The following is a 12914-nucleotide window of genomic DNA, read 5'->3' as shown; positions in this document are numbered from 1 at the left end:
TTGGTAGGAGCCGAAGTTCCAATTGATCCCAATTTTTCGCTTTAATTCCCTCTATTTGTTCATAAAATTTTAGAGAAATATTATTATTAACAAGCAACACTTCTGAAGTGTAACACTCCGATCTTGATAAAATTTGGAAGGTAGATACTATACATGAAATAAACGAATACATGTTTCTTATTTTCTGCGGAGAAAAGGGGTTTAAGGGGCAAGAGACCCCACCCACAATTTTGAAAGTTGACGCCCCAAAGGCAAAAACCAAGGAAACCGAAGTAAACGAAATTTTACACACATATTGCAGATATAAAATGAGGGAACAAGTGTTTCGTATTTTCCTGGAGAAAACGGTTAGGTGGGGACCGGATCCCTCCAAAACTTTCATCACGAAATATCGAAAGTGATAATAGCAATATGACAAATGTGTGTAAAGGACACAAAGAATTGCAACGAAACTTTGTGTATGAACAACATACCAAAAAATAAAGGCACACGGTTTTTTTATTTTGTGCTGAGAAACGATTTCAGGGGGCAAAAGCTATCACCCAAAATTTTGAAAGTTAAGGCCCGGAAGGCCAGAGGAAGTGAACCGAACTGAATGAAATTGTGCACAGATATTGTCGACATAAAATGAGGGAATACGTTTTTCTCATTTTCCTGAGAAAAAAAAACGTTTAGGTGGTACACACACACCTCCAGAACTTTGATCATGAAATATCAAAACTGCTAATAACAGAAGTGTTTGAAGGACATGACGAATTGGAACGACACATTGTGTAGGGACAATACGCAAAAAATAAACGAATACGGTTTTTCTTTTATTTTCTGCGGAAAAACGGTTTTAGGGGGCAAAAGCCCCCATCCCAAATTTTGAAATTTGAGGCCCAAAATGCAAGAATAAGTGCACCGAATTAAATGAAATTGTGCGCAGATATTGTAGACGAAAAACGAGATAATTGGGTTTCGTATTTTCCTGGGAAAAGCGGTTGAGTGAGGCACGGACCTTCTATACCGTTGATTACGGAATGTCAAAAGTGCAAATAAGCATACGCAAAAGTTCCTAAAGAATATGGAGAATTGGAACGAAACTTCGTAAAGGGACTATTTGCAAAACAGTATATGAAACGTGTTTTAATTTTTGCGGAAAAACAGTGTTGGGGCCTAGATCCCATTCCCCCCCCCAAAAAGGAAATATTACCGTAATAGCTCAGAAAGGAGTGGACCCAAGCAATTCAAATTGTGTGTAGACATTATATGTAAAATAAGGGCTCTCGTGTTTCTCAAGTGTTCCTATCCGTTTTGCTTCAAATTTGGCATACCAATAGCAAACTGGAAATAAATCGACACGTTTTTCTTTATGCTGAAAAAACATTGCAAGGGTTAAAGGTGCCTCCTGAAATACTATAAAATACGCTATACTGTTTGTGTTTGCTGTTACTTGATCTGCCAAATTTGAAGAAATCGGATGGAGACACGACACTTGTGAAACACGAGAGGCCATATTTTACATATCCAATATCTACATACAATTGCTTTCGCTTCGGTCCACTTCTCCCGCGACTCAACGCCTCGGTTCACTCACAATTTTCTTTCTTTCAGGAAAATACGAAACACGTATTCCCTCACCTTACCTCTACAATATTAGTGGACATTTCATTCACTTCGGTCCACTTCTTCTTGTCTTTTGGGGTCAAATTCCAAAATTGTAGACGGGGGCTTTTGACAACCAAAACCGTTTTCAACCAAAATTAAAAAATGTATTCGTTTATTTTTTGCGTATTGCCCATACTCGCAGAGCTCCTCCGTGGCTAAGCGGTTAGCGTACGCGCCTTTGGCGTGGGAGACCCGGGTTCGATTCCCGGCGGGAGCTCATGTGGTTCGGATTCCACGTTAATCAGTAGGTCCACGTCTCATATAGCCTCGCTGCTGAAAGGGACGCTAAACTAAAATCAACTCAACTCAACCCATACACGCAGTTTGATGCAATTCTTCATGTCCGTTACACGCATCTGATATACTGTTACTAGATATTTTGATATTTCATGATGAAGGGTTTGGAGGGATCCATGCTCCACCTGGCCGTTATTTCCAGGAAAATAAGGAAACTTATTCCCTAATTTTGTGTCTACAATATCTGTCCATATTTCATTCACTTCAGGTCACTTCTTCTTACCTTTCGCGCGTCAACTTTCAAAATTTTGGTTTTGGGTTCTTTTGCCCCTAAAACCGTCTTTCCGCAAAAAAGAAAAAACATATTCTTTATTTTTTGTCCACAGAAAGTTTTGTTGCAATTCTTCATGTCTTTTACACACATCTAACATATTGTTACTAGCATTTTTCATTTTTTGTGATCAAAGCATTGGAGGGGTCGGTGCCCCACCCAACCGATTTCTAAAGGAAAATACGAAACCCGTATTCACTCACTTTATGTCTACAATATCTGTGCACAAATTCACTCCCTTTGGTTCACTTCTTTTTGCCTTTCGGGAGTCAACATTCAAAATTTTGTTTGGGAGGTTTTGCCCCTCAAAAACCGTTTTCCCGCAGAACATAACAAAACCCGTATTCATTTACTTTCTGCGTATTGTCCATACACAAAGTTATGTTGCAATTCTTTATTTCCTTTACACACATCTGACATACTGTTATTATTACTTTTGATTTTTCGGGATCAAAGGTTTGGAGGGGTCTGTGCACCACCCTACTGTTTTTCCCAGGAAACTACGAAACTCGTACCCTCATTTCACGTCTGCAATATCTGTGCACAATTTCATTCACTTCGGCTCACCTCTTCTTGCCTTTCGGACGTCAACTTTCAAAATTTCGGGTGGTGTCTTTTGCCCCTGAAACCGTTTTTCCGCAGAACAAAAAAAAAGTATTCATTTTTCTGCGTATTGTTAATACACAAAGTTATGTTGGAATTCTTCAAGTTGTTTGCACACATCTGACATACTGTTGGTAGCACTTTTAATATTTCGTGATCACAGGTTTGGAGGGGTCCATGCAGCACCCAACCCTGTTTTCCAGGAAAATAAAAAACCGTATTCCCTCCTTTTATGTCTACAATATCTGTGCAGAAATTCATTCACTTCGGTTCACTTCTTTTTGCCTTTCGGGCGTCAATTTTCAAAATTTTGTGTGGGAGCTTTTGCCCCCTAATACCATTTTTCAACAGAACATAAAAGAACCCATATTGCTTTATTTCTGGCGTATTATCCATACAAAAAATTTCATTGCAATTCTTCATGTCCCTTATACACTTTCTACATACTGTTATTAGCATTTTAATTTTTTGTGATCAAAGGTTTGGAGGAGTCCGTGCCCCACACGACTATTTTCTCCAGGAAAATATGAAACCCGTATCCTTATTTTATGTCTACAATATATGTTCACATTTGTACTCATTTCGATCCACTTCTTGGGGCCGCGGTGGCTCAGTGGTAGAGCGTTCACCTCTGGGGCTTGGGCTCCCGGGTTCGATCCCAGCCCCCGCCAAGTGAACTTTGTGGTGGACAAACACCGTGTGCGTGGGTTTTCTCGGGGTTCTCCCGTTTCATCCCACTTTCTTCATTCCACCATTTCATTCATTACTCATCATCACCGTCTCCTTTAGCCTAACCGGCATAACTGTGGGACGTAAAACTCAAAGATTTCATTTCATTTTTTTTCGATTCACTTCTGTTTGCCTTTCGAGTTCAACTTTCAAAATTTAGGGTGGGAGCTTTTGCCCCCTAAAACCGTTTTCCCGCAGAACTTAGAAAAACCCGTATTCGTTTACTTTTTGCGTATTGTTCATACACAAAGTTATGTTGCAATTTTTCATGTCCTTGACACACATCTGACATACTAGCACTTTTGATATTTTGTGATCAAACGTTAGGGAGGGTCCGTGCCGCACCCACTCCTTTTTTCCAGGAAAATAGCAAACCCATATTCCCTCATTTTATGTCTACAATGTCCGTGCACAATTTGATTCACTTCGGTTCACTTCTTTTTGCCTTCCCGGCGTCAACTTTCATAATTTTGTGTGAGAGCTTTTGCCCCTAAAACCGTTTTTCCGCAGAAAAACCATTCTCCATTTTTTTTTTGCGTATTGCCCGTACATAAAGGTTCATTGGAATTCTTCATGTCCTTTACACCAATCTGATATACTGTTACTAGCACTTTTGATATTTCCTGAGCAAATGTTTGGAGTGGTCCGTGCCCCACCTAACAGTTGTTTCAGGAAATACGGAACTAGAATTCCCACATTTTATTTTCACAATATGTGTGAAAAATTTCATTCACTTCGGTTCACTTCTTCTTGCTTTTTCGGCGTCAAATTTCAAACTTTTGGGGTGGGTTCATTTGCCCCCCCTAAGACCGTTTTCCTGCAGAACATTAAGAAAACGTATTCTTTCATTTTTTGCCTATTGTTCATACACAAAGTTTCGTTGAAATTTTTCATGTCCTATACACACATTTGACATATTGTTACAAGAACTTTTATTTTTCGTGGTCAAATGTTTGAAGGGGTCCGTGCCCCACGCGGCCGTTTTTTCCAGGGAAATACGACATTCGTATCCTCATTTTACGTATTCAATATCTGTGAAAATTTTTATTCACTTCGGTTTACTTCTGCTTTTCAGGGGCCGCCGTTGCTCAGTGGTAGAGCATTCACCTCTGGTGCTTGGGGTCCTGGGTTCGATCCCAGCCCCCGCCAAGTGAACTTTGTGGTGGACAAACACCGTGTGCGTAGGTTTTCTAGGGGTTCTCCGTTTCCTCCCACTTTCTTCATTCCAATTTCATTCATTACTCATCATCAACGTCTGTCTCCTTTAGCCTAACCGGCATAACCGTGAGACGTAAAACTGAAAGATTTCATTTTTTCTTCTGCCTTTCGGGCGTCAACTTCCAAAATTTTGTGTGGGAATTTTTCCCTCTAAAACCGTTTTTCCGCGGAAAATAAAAAAAACAATATTCATTTATTTTTTTGTCCACACACAAAGTTTCGTTGCAATTCTTCATGTCCTTTACACACATCTTAGATACGGTTACTAGCACTTTTGATATTCCGTGATCAAAGGTATGGAGGGGTTAGTGCCCCACCGAACCGTTACTTCCAGAAAAATACTAAAACCGTATTCCCCTATTTTATATCTACAATATCTGTGCACAATTTCATTCACTTCGGTTCACTTCCTTTTGCCTTTCGGGCATCAACTTTCAAAATTTTGGGTTTGAGCTTTTTTCCCTTAAAACTGTTTTTTTCACAGAAAATTTAAATAAATGTTTTCCTTTATTTTTTGCGTATTGTCCATAGACGCAGTTTGATTAAATTCTTCATGTCCTTTACACACATCTGACATGCTGTTACCAGCACATTTGATTTTCCGTGCCACGTTCCGTGCCCCACCTAACCGTTTTTTTCGAGGAAAATACGAAACTCGTATCCTCATGTTACGTTTGCAATATCTGCGCTTAATTTCGTTCACTTCGGTTCACTTCTTGCCTTTCGGACATCAAGTTTCAAAATTTTGGGTGGGAGCTTTTGCCCCTAAATCCGTTTTTCTGCAGAAAATTTAAAAAGGCCGTATTCCTTTAGTTTTTGCGTATTTTCAATACAAAATGTTCCGTTGCAATTATTCATGTCTTTTACGCACTTCTGACATACTGTTACTAGCAGTTTTGATATTTCGTGATAAAAGGTTTGGAGGGGTCCGTGCCCCACCCAACCGTTTTTTCCAGGAAAATACGAAACTCGTATTCCCTCCTTTTACGTCTACAATATTTGTGCACAATTTTATTGACTTTGGTTCAGTTGTTCTTGCCTTTCGGGTGTCAACTTTCACAATATAGAGTGGGGCTTTTATATTAAAACTTATGTAACTTTTTCTTTTTTATGAGATTCTTTTTTAGGGAGGTGAGGAGAGAAATGTTTTCCTCTGATATGTGTCTTTTGCCATTCATCTTTTTTGAACTGCTTAAGTAAGATCATTTTGTAACTTTTGATGTCATCTATCTCCGTCATGATAATATTATTGTCATTTTTAACAATTTGTTTTATTCCCTCATTTGCAGTCTGCCACACTGATATATTTATTACAAAATTGAGGTTTGGTCCAGCGCCTTTCGAATTCGGAACCAACCCAACCGCCGAGCTTTTTGGGTTGCCTGCTATTGCAGGAAAACGAGAATTGCAGGTGGTAATGCACTTTTGGAGTCGTGTATACATATATATATATATATTTCACATTTATCTGAATAAGGTATACTATATCCATTTTAAATTTGTATTTATCTGGCGAAGGGGTTAATCATATTCACTTATTAATGAGGATTACATCTCACTATTATGTATACTACAAGGTTCATTTCATTATGCAAGTTTATTCAGTAATTATAGTATTGGACTCAGCCACAAAATTCAGCATATTAGCACATAATACCAATAACAGAATAATAATACTTAACCTAATCTAACACTATCTACTCTAACCTAACTAACTTAATCCTATGATTGATGTATTTGTTAGCATTGATAACAATAGGGCAATTAAATATGCATAATATTTAGGGATCAATGCTTAGGCATAATCCAGATTGAGTACAGTGTAGCAAATGAGATATTCTTACTTTCAATCTCGTATTTCATTTAACTGATCGTGTTATTATTATTAGATTCCAACTAATTACAACTGCCTATGATTGTTTTTGTTAATTACTTAAACGCTATTAGTCTTCAGTAGCTAATGCAGATCAATTATATCTCATTGAATATTTTCAGACGTTATTATAGTAATTATAATTTTCACCGTATATTCACATCATTATTTTGCAATAAATAATCAGTTGCAATAGAGTGAATAAATAATTCATTCTAACCCAACTATTCGAATAATCCAAAAGAAGTAATATTCCACTATACATTTCAATAATAAAGATGGACCCAACATTTGAAGCAAAACAAGTTAGGACATGCCTCCTCATAGCTTGTCTGTGTTTGTGTGACAGGACGAAAACAAATTATTTATTCATAATAATGCATTATAACATCAATTTAATCAGAACGGATATATTGAAAGTCAATTATATATATATAAAAAAACATATAATTTAGTTCATTGGGGAATAATAATCGATCAGGTGAAGCAGGATTTACTATAATATGGCTCCTTTATTATGTTCGAATGTAGATGATAATTATTTGAAGTGTCAATCTCGTTACCCGTGTTCTCTTTACTATGTACATCTAAAACGCAGTATATATATTTTCTGCAACTACTTTTTACCACTTTACAATTCTATTGTCGATTCTTCTGCTACAATTTCAATTATTTTTGTTGACACTTAATTGCAGGATACAAATTTCTTCAAATCTTCACATCGTACAATCCCGTAAAATATCTTGCCCTCTCAGAAGCAGACTAATGTTTACATATATAAACAAATTTTGGAGTATATTAATCCCATTAATTTTAATACTTAAATTCTTTTCTCATTAAAAGAAAACTACCCTCTATATATTCGTTTCTAATTACACAATTCTCATTTTGTAGAATTATTTATTCTTTCCACTCACGTAGTCCATCCTGTTATCTGATTATAAACATGACTTGTTTTTATTGAAGTTATGTACGATAAACCGAAGGGTAAAGTTTTAAGGGAACACTGTTCCAAAATACTACAAAACTGATTCAGTTTATTTTCGTAATTCATCTAAAATACAATAAAAATTTATTATGCCCGTTATTTCTTAGAATCGCTGCTTTACCGCCTTGAATGACTAAAATTTTTACATATAAGGATCTTATAAAATAGAGGATCTGCTCTTACAATAAAATCTTGAAGCCATACGTCACAGTTTCGCCACTCCTACTCTGCCCACTCCGCCCAATAGGATCACAAAGTTTTGAGCCAACAATCATGGCGGAAACGATAATAGCCAATCAGACGATAGCGGAAACGAGAGTAGCCAATCAGACGTGCCGATGCTCGGTTGTTTTTTGGCTTCATCGATGTAATAGGATGGCGATACATATGGGCAGATCCTCTATTTATAACATCCTTGTATTAAACATATCAGATTTAGGCCTAATATGTAATGTTTGTTTACATCCGTCACATTGAATTGCCGTCATATTATACAACATTCTATATTGTTCTACTTCGGTTCTCATGCAAAAGAAAACGACATATTCCTCCTAAATTGTAATGTTGTTAATAATTACTGGTGTTTATGTCAAATATGGTAGAAATCTGCATGATTATGGCACATAACTTACCATAATAATAGCACGATTTTATGACTAAGCAATGCTTATTTAAATGAATTTTTATTAAGGACTACTACACACAACCGAAATTACAATATAAACTTAGACAAAACGAATATATTATAGACATGTATCCTTGTATATACATAAACTCCGTATTTAAAAGAATAATTTTTAAAAGTAAACTCAAGCAAAATTAACGATAATACATACATTTAATAACAATTGATGGGTGTAATGTTACGATTCGTGGAAAGCACGATCGTAACATGTTCACCATAATTCCGGCACTACTACAGAACACTGTCCTCTTCATGCAAGCCTGCAAAGAAAAGAAAAGCTTTCAGAATCATGAAACAAACAGTGGCTGCTCATGAAGGTTCAAGGTCAACAACACATCATTAGCTACCTCCCCCCCACGATCCTCCGTGATAGGAGGTGGGCAGTCTCGTTATTTAATTGCCACACCTCGTATGTATATCTATAGTTATAACTAAAGTTTCTATAATTTGAATATTTAGTACTTCAAGAGAGGAGACGAGACTTTGTGCCCACCCTGTATATATTTCAATAACTTAGAATAAACTATGAAAAATATTTTTTCACCTCTCTGTAAATCCCACTTAAAAGATCAGTTAATGACAGTTTTTTCTGTTGATCATTTATCAGCTCTACTATAAAATAATTTCTTATACAGGGTGTTCGAGATATCCCTGTACCCTTAGTTTTGAGTAACATAGAGAGCAATGTCAGTATAACAACTATGAATCCAATTGATCTGTTTGTTCTCCATCGTGCTGTACATACAGATATTATCCCGATCTTCTCCTTGAAATGTTATAGAGCATCTTAGGAGATATCTTTCGACGCACGTTTCTCCGTTCAAACAGGGTTGGTAAAGTGATCTTTAAACAGTCATTATTTGCCACGTGTGTGGTCGTTCGTGCGTAAATACAAAATTCCTCAATGCAGGGGTTTCAGAATCTTGAACGCAAGGATAGCAGACACTGCTCTCTCTGACCATGGATGCACTTATTATTACCAATACCACAACTAATATTACATTGACTTTGTTCTTTATGATACTCAAACTAGGTATACGAGGATTTCTTGGACATCCTATTCAATTATCTTTTACGAATTGAAGCAGTTAGTATTATTCGATATTAAATAATACAAGATTATATATATATATAAAGTATTTTCTTTGAAATAGAAACTTTAGGTCGATAAGAAAAAACTTACTCTTGGATATAGAATGCTGCGTGCGTAAGTTTCAGGTTTAATTGGAGAGAGGCAATATATTATTCTTTTCCTTATGGGAAGCGTGGTTTAAACGAAAATAAACGATGCGAATTTTCCCATATGTCAGTTACACAATCCTACACTTGCGCTGCTGTCTTTTATTTCAGATAAAAACGGGCGAATAGGTATTAGAGTTCAGTATACATGCACCTAATTTTTAATGATTTCAAAGCAATTATAGAAATGTCTATTACTCATTACATGTAATTTCTATGTCAAAATTGTCGTCTTCTTAATTACTTACGTTTGTGTCACAATATCTTATTTTACGAGGGTGATTCAGAAAGTAATGCCTCCAGGGAGATATCTTTATTTGTGTTTGATAGATAGCATCTACCAGTAGAAAGCTTGCAATGTCAACTACAAATAACGGTAGCGTAATATACCATTACGGGCAATACACTAGTGCCAACACCGAACAAGATTTTTCCTGTCATCGGCGAAGAATTGTGGTGACTGCTGGGGACACCATTGCCGAACACCTGCGCCCACGTCCGCGTCACAACTGTAGCGTTGGCCCTTAAGGTAATCCTTAAGTTTGGGCAAGAGCCAAAAGTCGCAGGGCGTAAGATCCGGATTATAGGCAGGATGAGTCAGAATGTGAGCAACACTTCGCCAGCAGATGGCACAACTTAGATTTTTTTTGGCGGAGAAGAGGACGCGGTACTCCATTGATTGACGCTTTGTTTCCTGGTCGTAATGATGTATGCATGACTCATCGCCGGCGATGAATGATCCGGGGGGCACAACTTTTCGCAGTCAGAAATCCAGTGACAACCCTCTGTCTCAAACGGACATCACCACCGCATACCATGGATTGCTGCATTACTCCAGAATGAGAAGAGATAAAAAGGTGAAACAAGTGACATTCTATACCTTAAACATCAGTGCATTAATAATAAACAGTTCAGAATGTTTGCAGTACTATTGGCTAAGTAGTGGATTTGGAGGCATTACTTCCTGAATCACCCACGTTATATAATATAGTTCCTTTCGCATGTAGTGCTTACTGTTGTGTTCATTATAAACTCCATTCTTTTCAATATTCAGATTTATCAAGCCATGTCCACGAAAACGGAAGCAGAATTTTATCGTCGAGGAAGATCCCAATTGACTGAAGATGGACGTGGTTATACAATGGGCTCATTGTACTGGCAGTTGAATGACATTTGGCAGGCTCCTACTTGGGCTTCTATAGGTAATACCAACTAAATGACAGGCCCGGATAGTAAAGTTACATTGGCTAGTAATATTCATTAAACAAGACAAAACAAAACAACGTGTATTTGACAAGACGTCTTCTACAACGTATTTAGTGTTAATCAGAGATTATTTTTCGACATATTGTCACCATTGCCGAAGCATGTTAAGTCGAGATACTAGCTTCTGTATTTCAGTCACAGAATTCTATAATCTGCGTTGTCCGAACTAGCGGTTGGTGTCAACCAATGAGCCTCTAGTGCGCTTTTGCCAAACCACTTACAAGAAATCTAGCTTTCAGCGGGTGAATATTTCATGTAGCAAAAATACTTGTGTGACTAACGATATCCACTATATTATAACAATACAAAAATATGACTAATCATTTCATCATTAAATGTGTCTTATTAATAATGTTATTTTCTGTTATAAATGTGGTAAGAATAATACATATGTAGTTGCTTAGTTTGGATGCTCGCATGGCAAGCAACTGAATTACGTAAATATACTTTAGATTAGTTGATGTCCGAGGATCGAAGTTAGAACTTGTGAACTGAAGGCCAATGTCCTACCATTTTGATTTATTTTATCCCAAGACAAAGGAAATATCGCACAAGGAACAATTACGTGTTGTGCACCACTTATTAAAATATTAATACGGACTATATAGTAGTCTAATGATACAGCACTCATCTCTAATGCTGAGGTTTCTTGATTCTATTCTTATTAATGTTGTTACGTAAATATAACTTGAAAATGAACAATTTAAATTTAGAATGTACCTGAAAACTATTAATCATTTCACTAACAACACAAAATATTTTGTGGTGTTGCATGACTTTTTGGTACAAAGTTTAGGAACCTCTGTTATAGCCTATTCTTATAATAATAATAATAATGTAATTTTAAAACAGAGTTTCAGATTAGATTCTTCGAATAATTCTGCACATTATGTAATACCATGCGTACACTATTCAGACATATAGTGAGAATACTATACTATCCAGCTCTATAGAGTTGAATCTGACTATACAGTTGTAGTTGTATCATTGTCTGAATATTTTACTACTTGGATTTAGAACTCATCTAACGCTATGCGCAATAAACATTTAAAGATGTAGGCGATTCAAAAAATAAACTATTTACATTAACTCCAATTGGTAAAATCAACTTTCATAATGAAGCAATAACCATTACATCAAATAGTAGGGAATTAAAATGGCTGTAGCATAAAGACACATGAAACTAGAATTATACTTACTTCAACAATATCAGAGTAACATATCCTACAACTCTCGATTTTTGTTTTACCTCAGAAAAGTCACATTTCTATATTCATTTTGCCCACCGGGTACTTCATTCAAATTACTAAACGTCGCTGCAACCGTGTTGGTCGAAATAAGATCATAATGCCAACTTGCTTGACGCGTAGGTAGTGCCTGGTTCTGAAACCACATTTCAACTTTGTTCTTGATCTCTTCTTCATAATGGAAGTGATGCCTAGGAAAGATGTCTTTTTAAGGTTCCCATAAACAGGAAAAAATGCTTTGTAAATACTATTCCCGGACGCTTACCTTGAGCTCGGAGAAAATGTATGACGGACCACACTTTAGATTTGATGCAGCCATTGTAAACATATGTTACTATCAGTACTTACTTTAGACTTCATGTAGTGTGAGAAAAAGTGGAAGTCTGATAGTATAAGACAGTACAGCAAACTTACGAAAATATTACTTGTCCGACTACAGAAGTATCCTTACGCTTTGTATAATCATTGGTAATACGTGATTATGTTAGTAATTAAAGAATGACATCACTTCTTAGTCCAATATAAGACAAATGTACTTAAGGCTCTTCTTTAATTGGATGTTTCTATATGTAATTTCTGTGCGTTTGTTCCATCATGATAACTAAATCTAAAAACATATTTTTCTTCTAAGGTGGAAAAAAAAATTTTTTTACTTTTCAAAATTCCTCTATTCGAAGTTAGCTAACCATCGTAAATTTTCCATATTGTTATGATATTAACCTCTTTAAAATGCTAGGAGTGACGTCGGTCGAGTATTTATTCGAATAAGTGCTCGTGTGACTATTTGGTGTGGCTATGCGTGTTATTATTGTACGATTAAAGAAAGCTAACGTCTAGCAGATAACCGT

At 36.4% G+C, this 12914-nt stretch overlaps 1 protein-coding gene across 1 annotated transcript in view; it reads left to right on the top strand.

The window, feature by feature from the left end:
* Window positions 1-12914, top strand: part of LOC145669835 (beta-mannosidase-like) — a 105835-nt gene that overhangs the window by 70634 nt on the left and 22287 nt on the right. The window contains exon 11 of the mRNA XM_081738180.1: window positions 10608-10755. Within this exon, the coding sequence (XP_081594306.1) occupies window positions 10608-10755 (148 nt within the window). The remainder of the gene's footprint in view (window positions 1-10607; window positions 10756-12914) is intronic.

Source organism: Thermobia domestica, chromosome 14 (assembly GCF_964235325.1).
Source record: "Thermobia domestica chromosome 14, izTheDome1.hap1.1, whole genome shotgun sequence".
Classification (NCBI taxonomy): domain Eukaryota; kingdom Metazoa; phylum Arthropoda; class Insecta; order Zygentoma; family Lepismatidae; genus Thermobia; species Thermobia domestica.
Note: the sequence above shows the minus strand (reverse complement) of the source record. Positions and strands in the feature narration are given on the sequence as shown.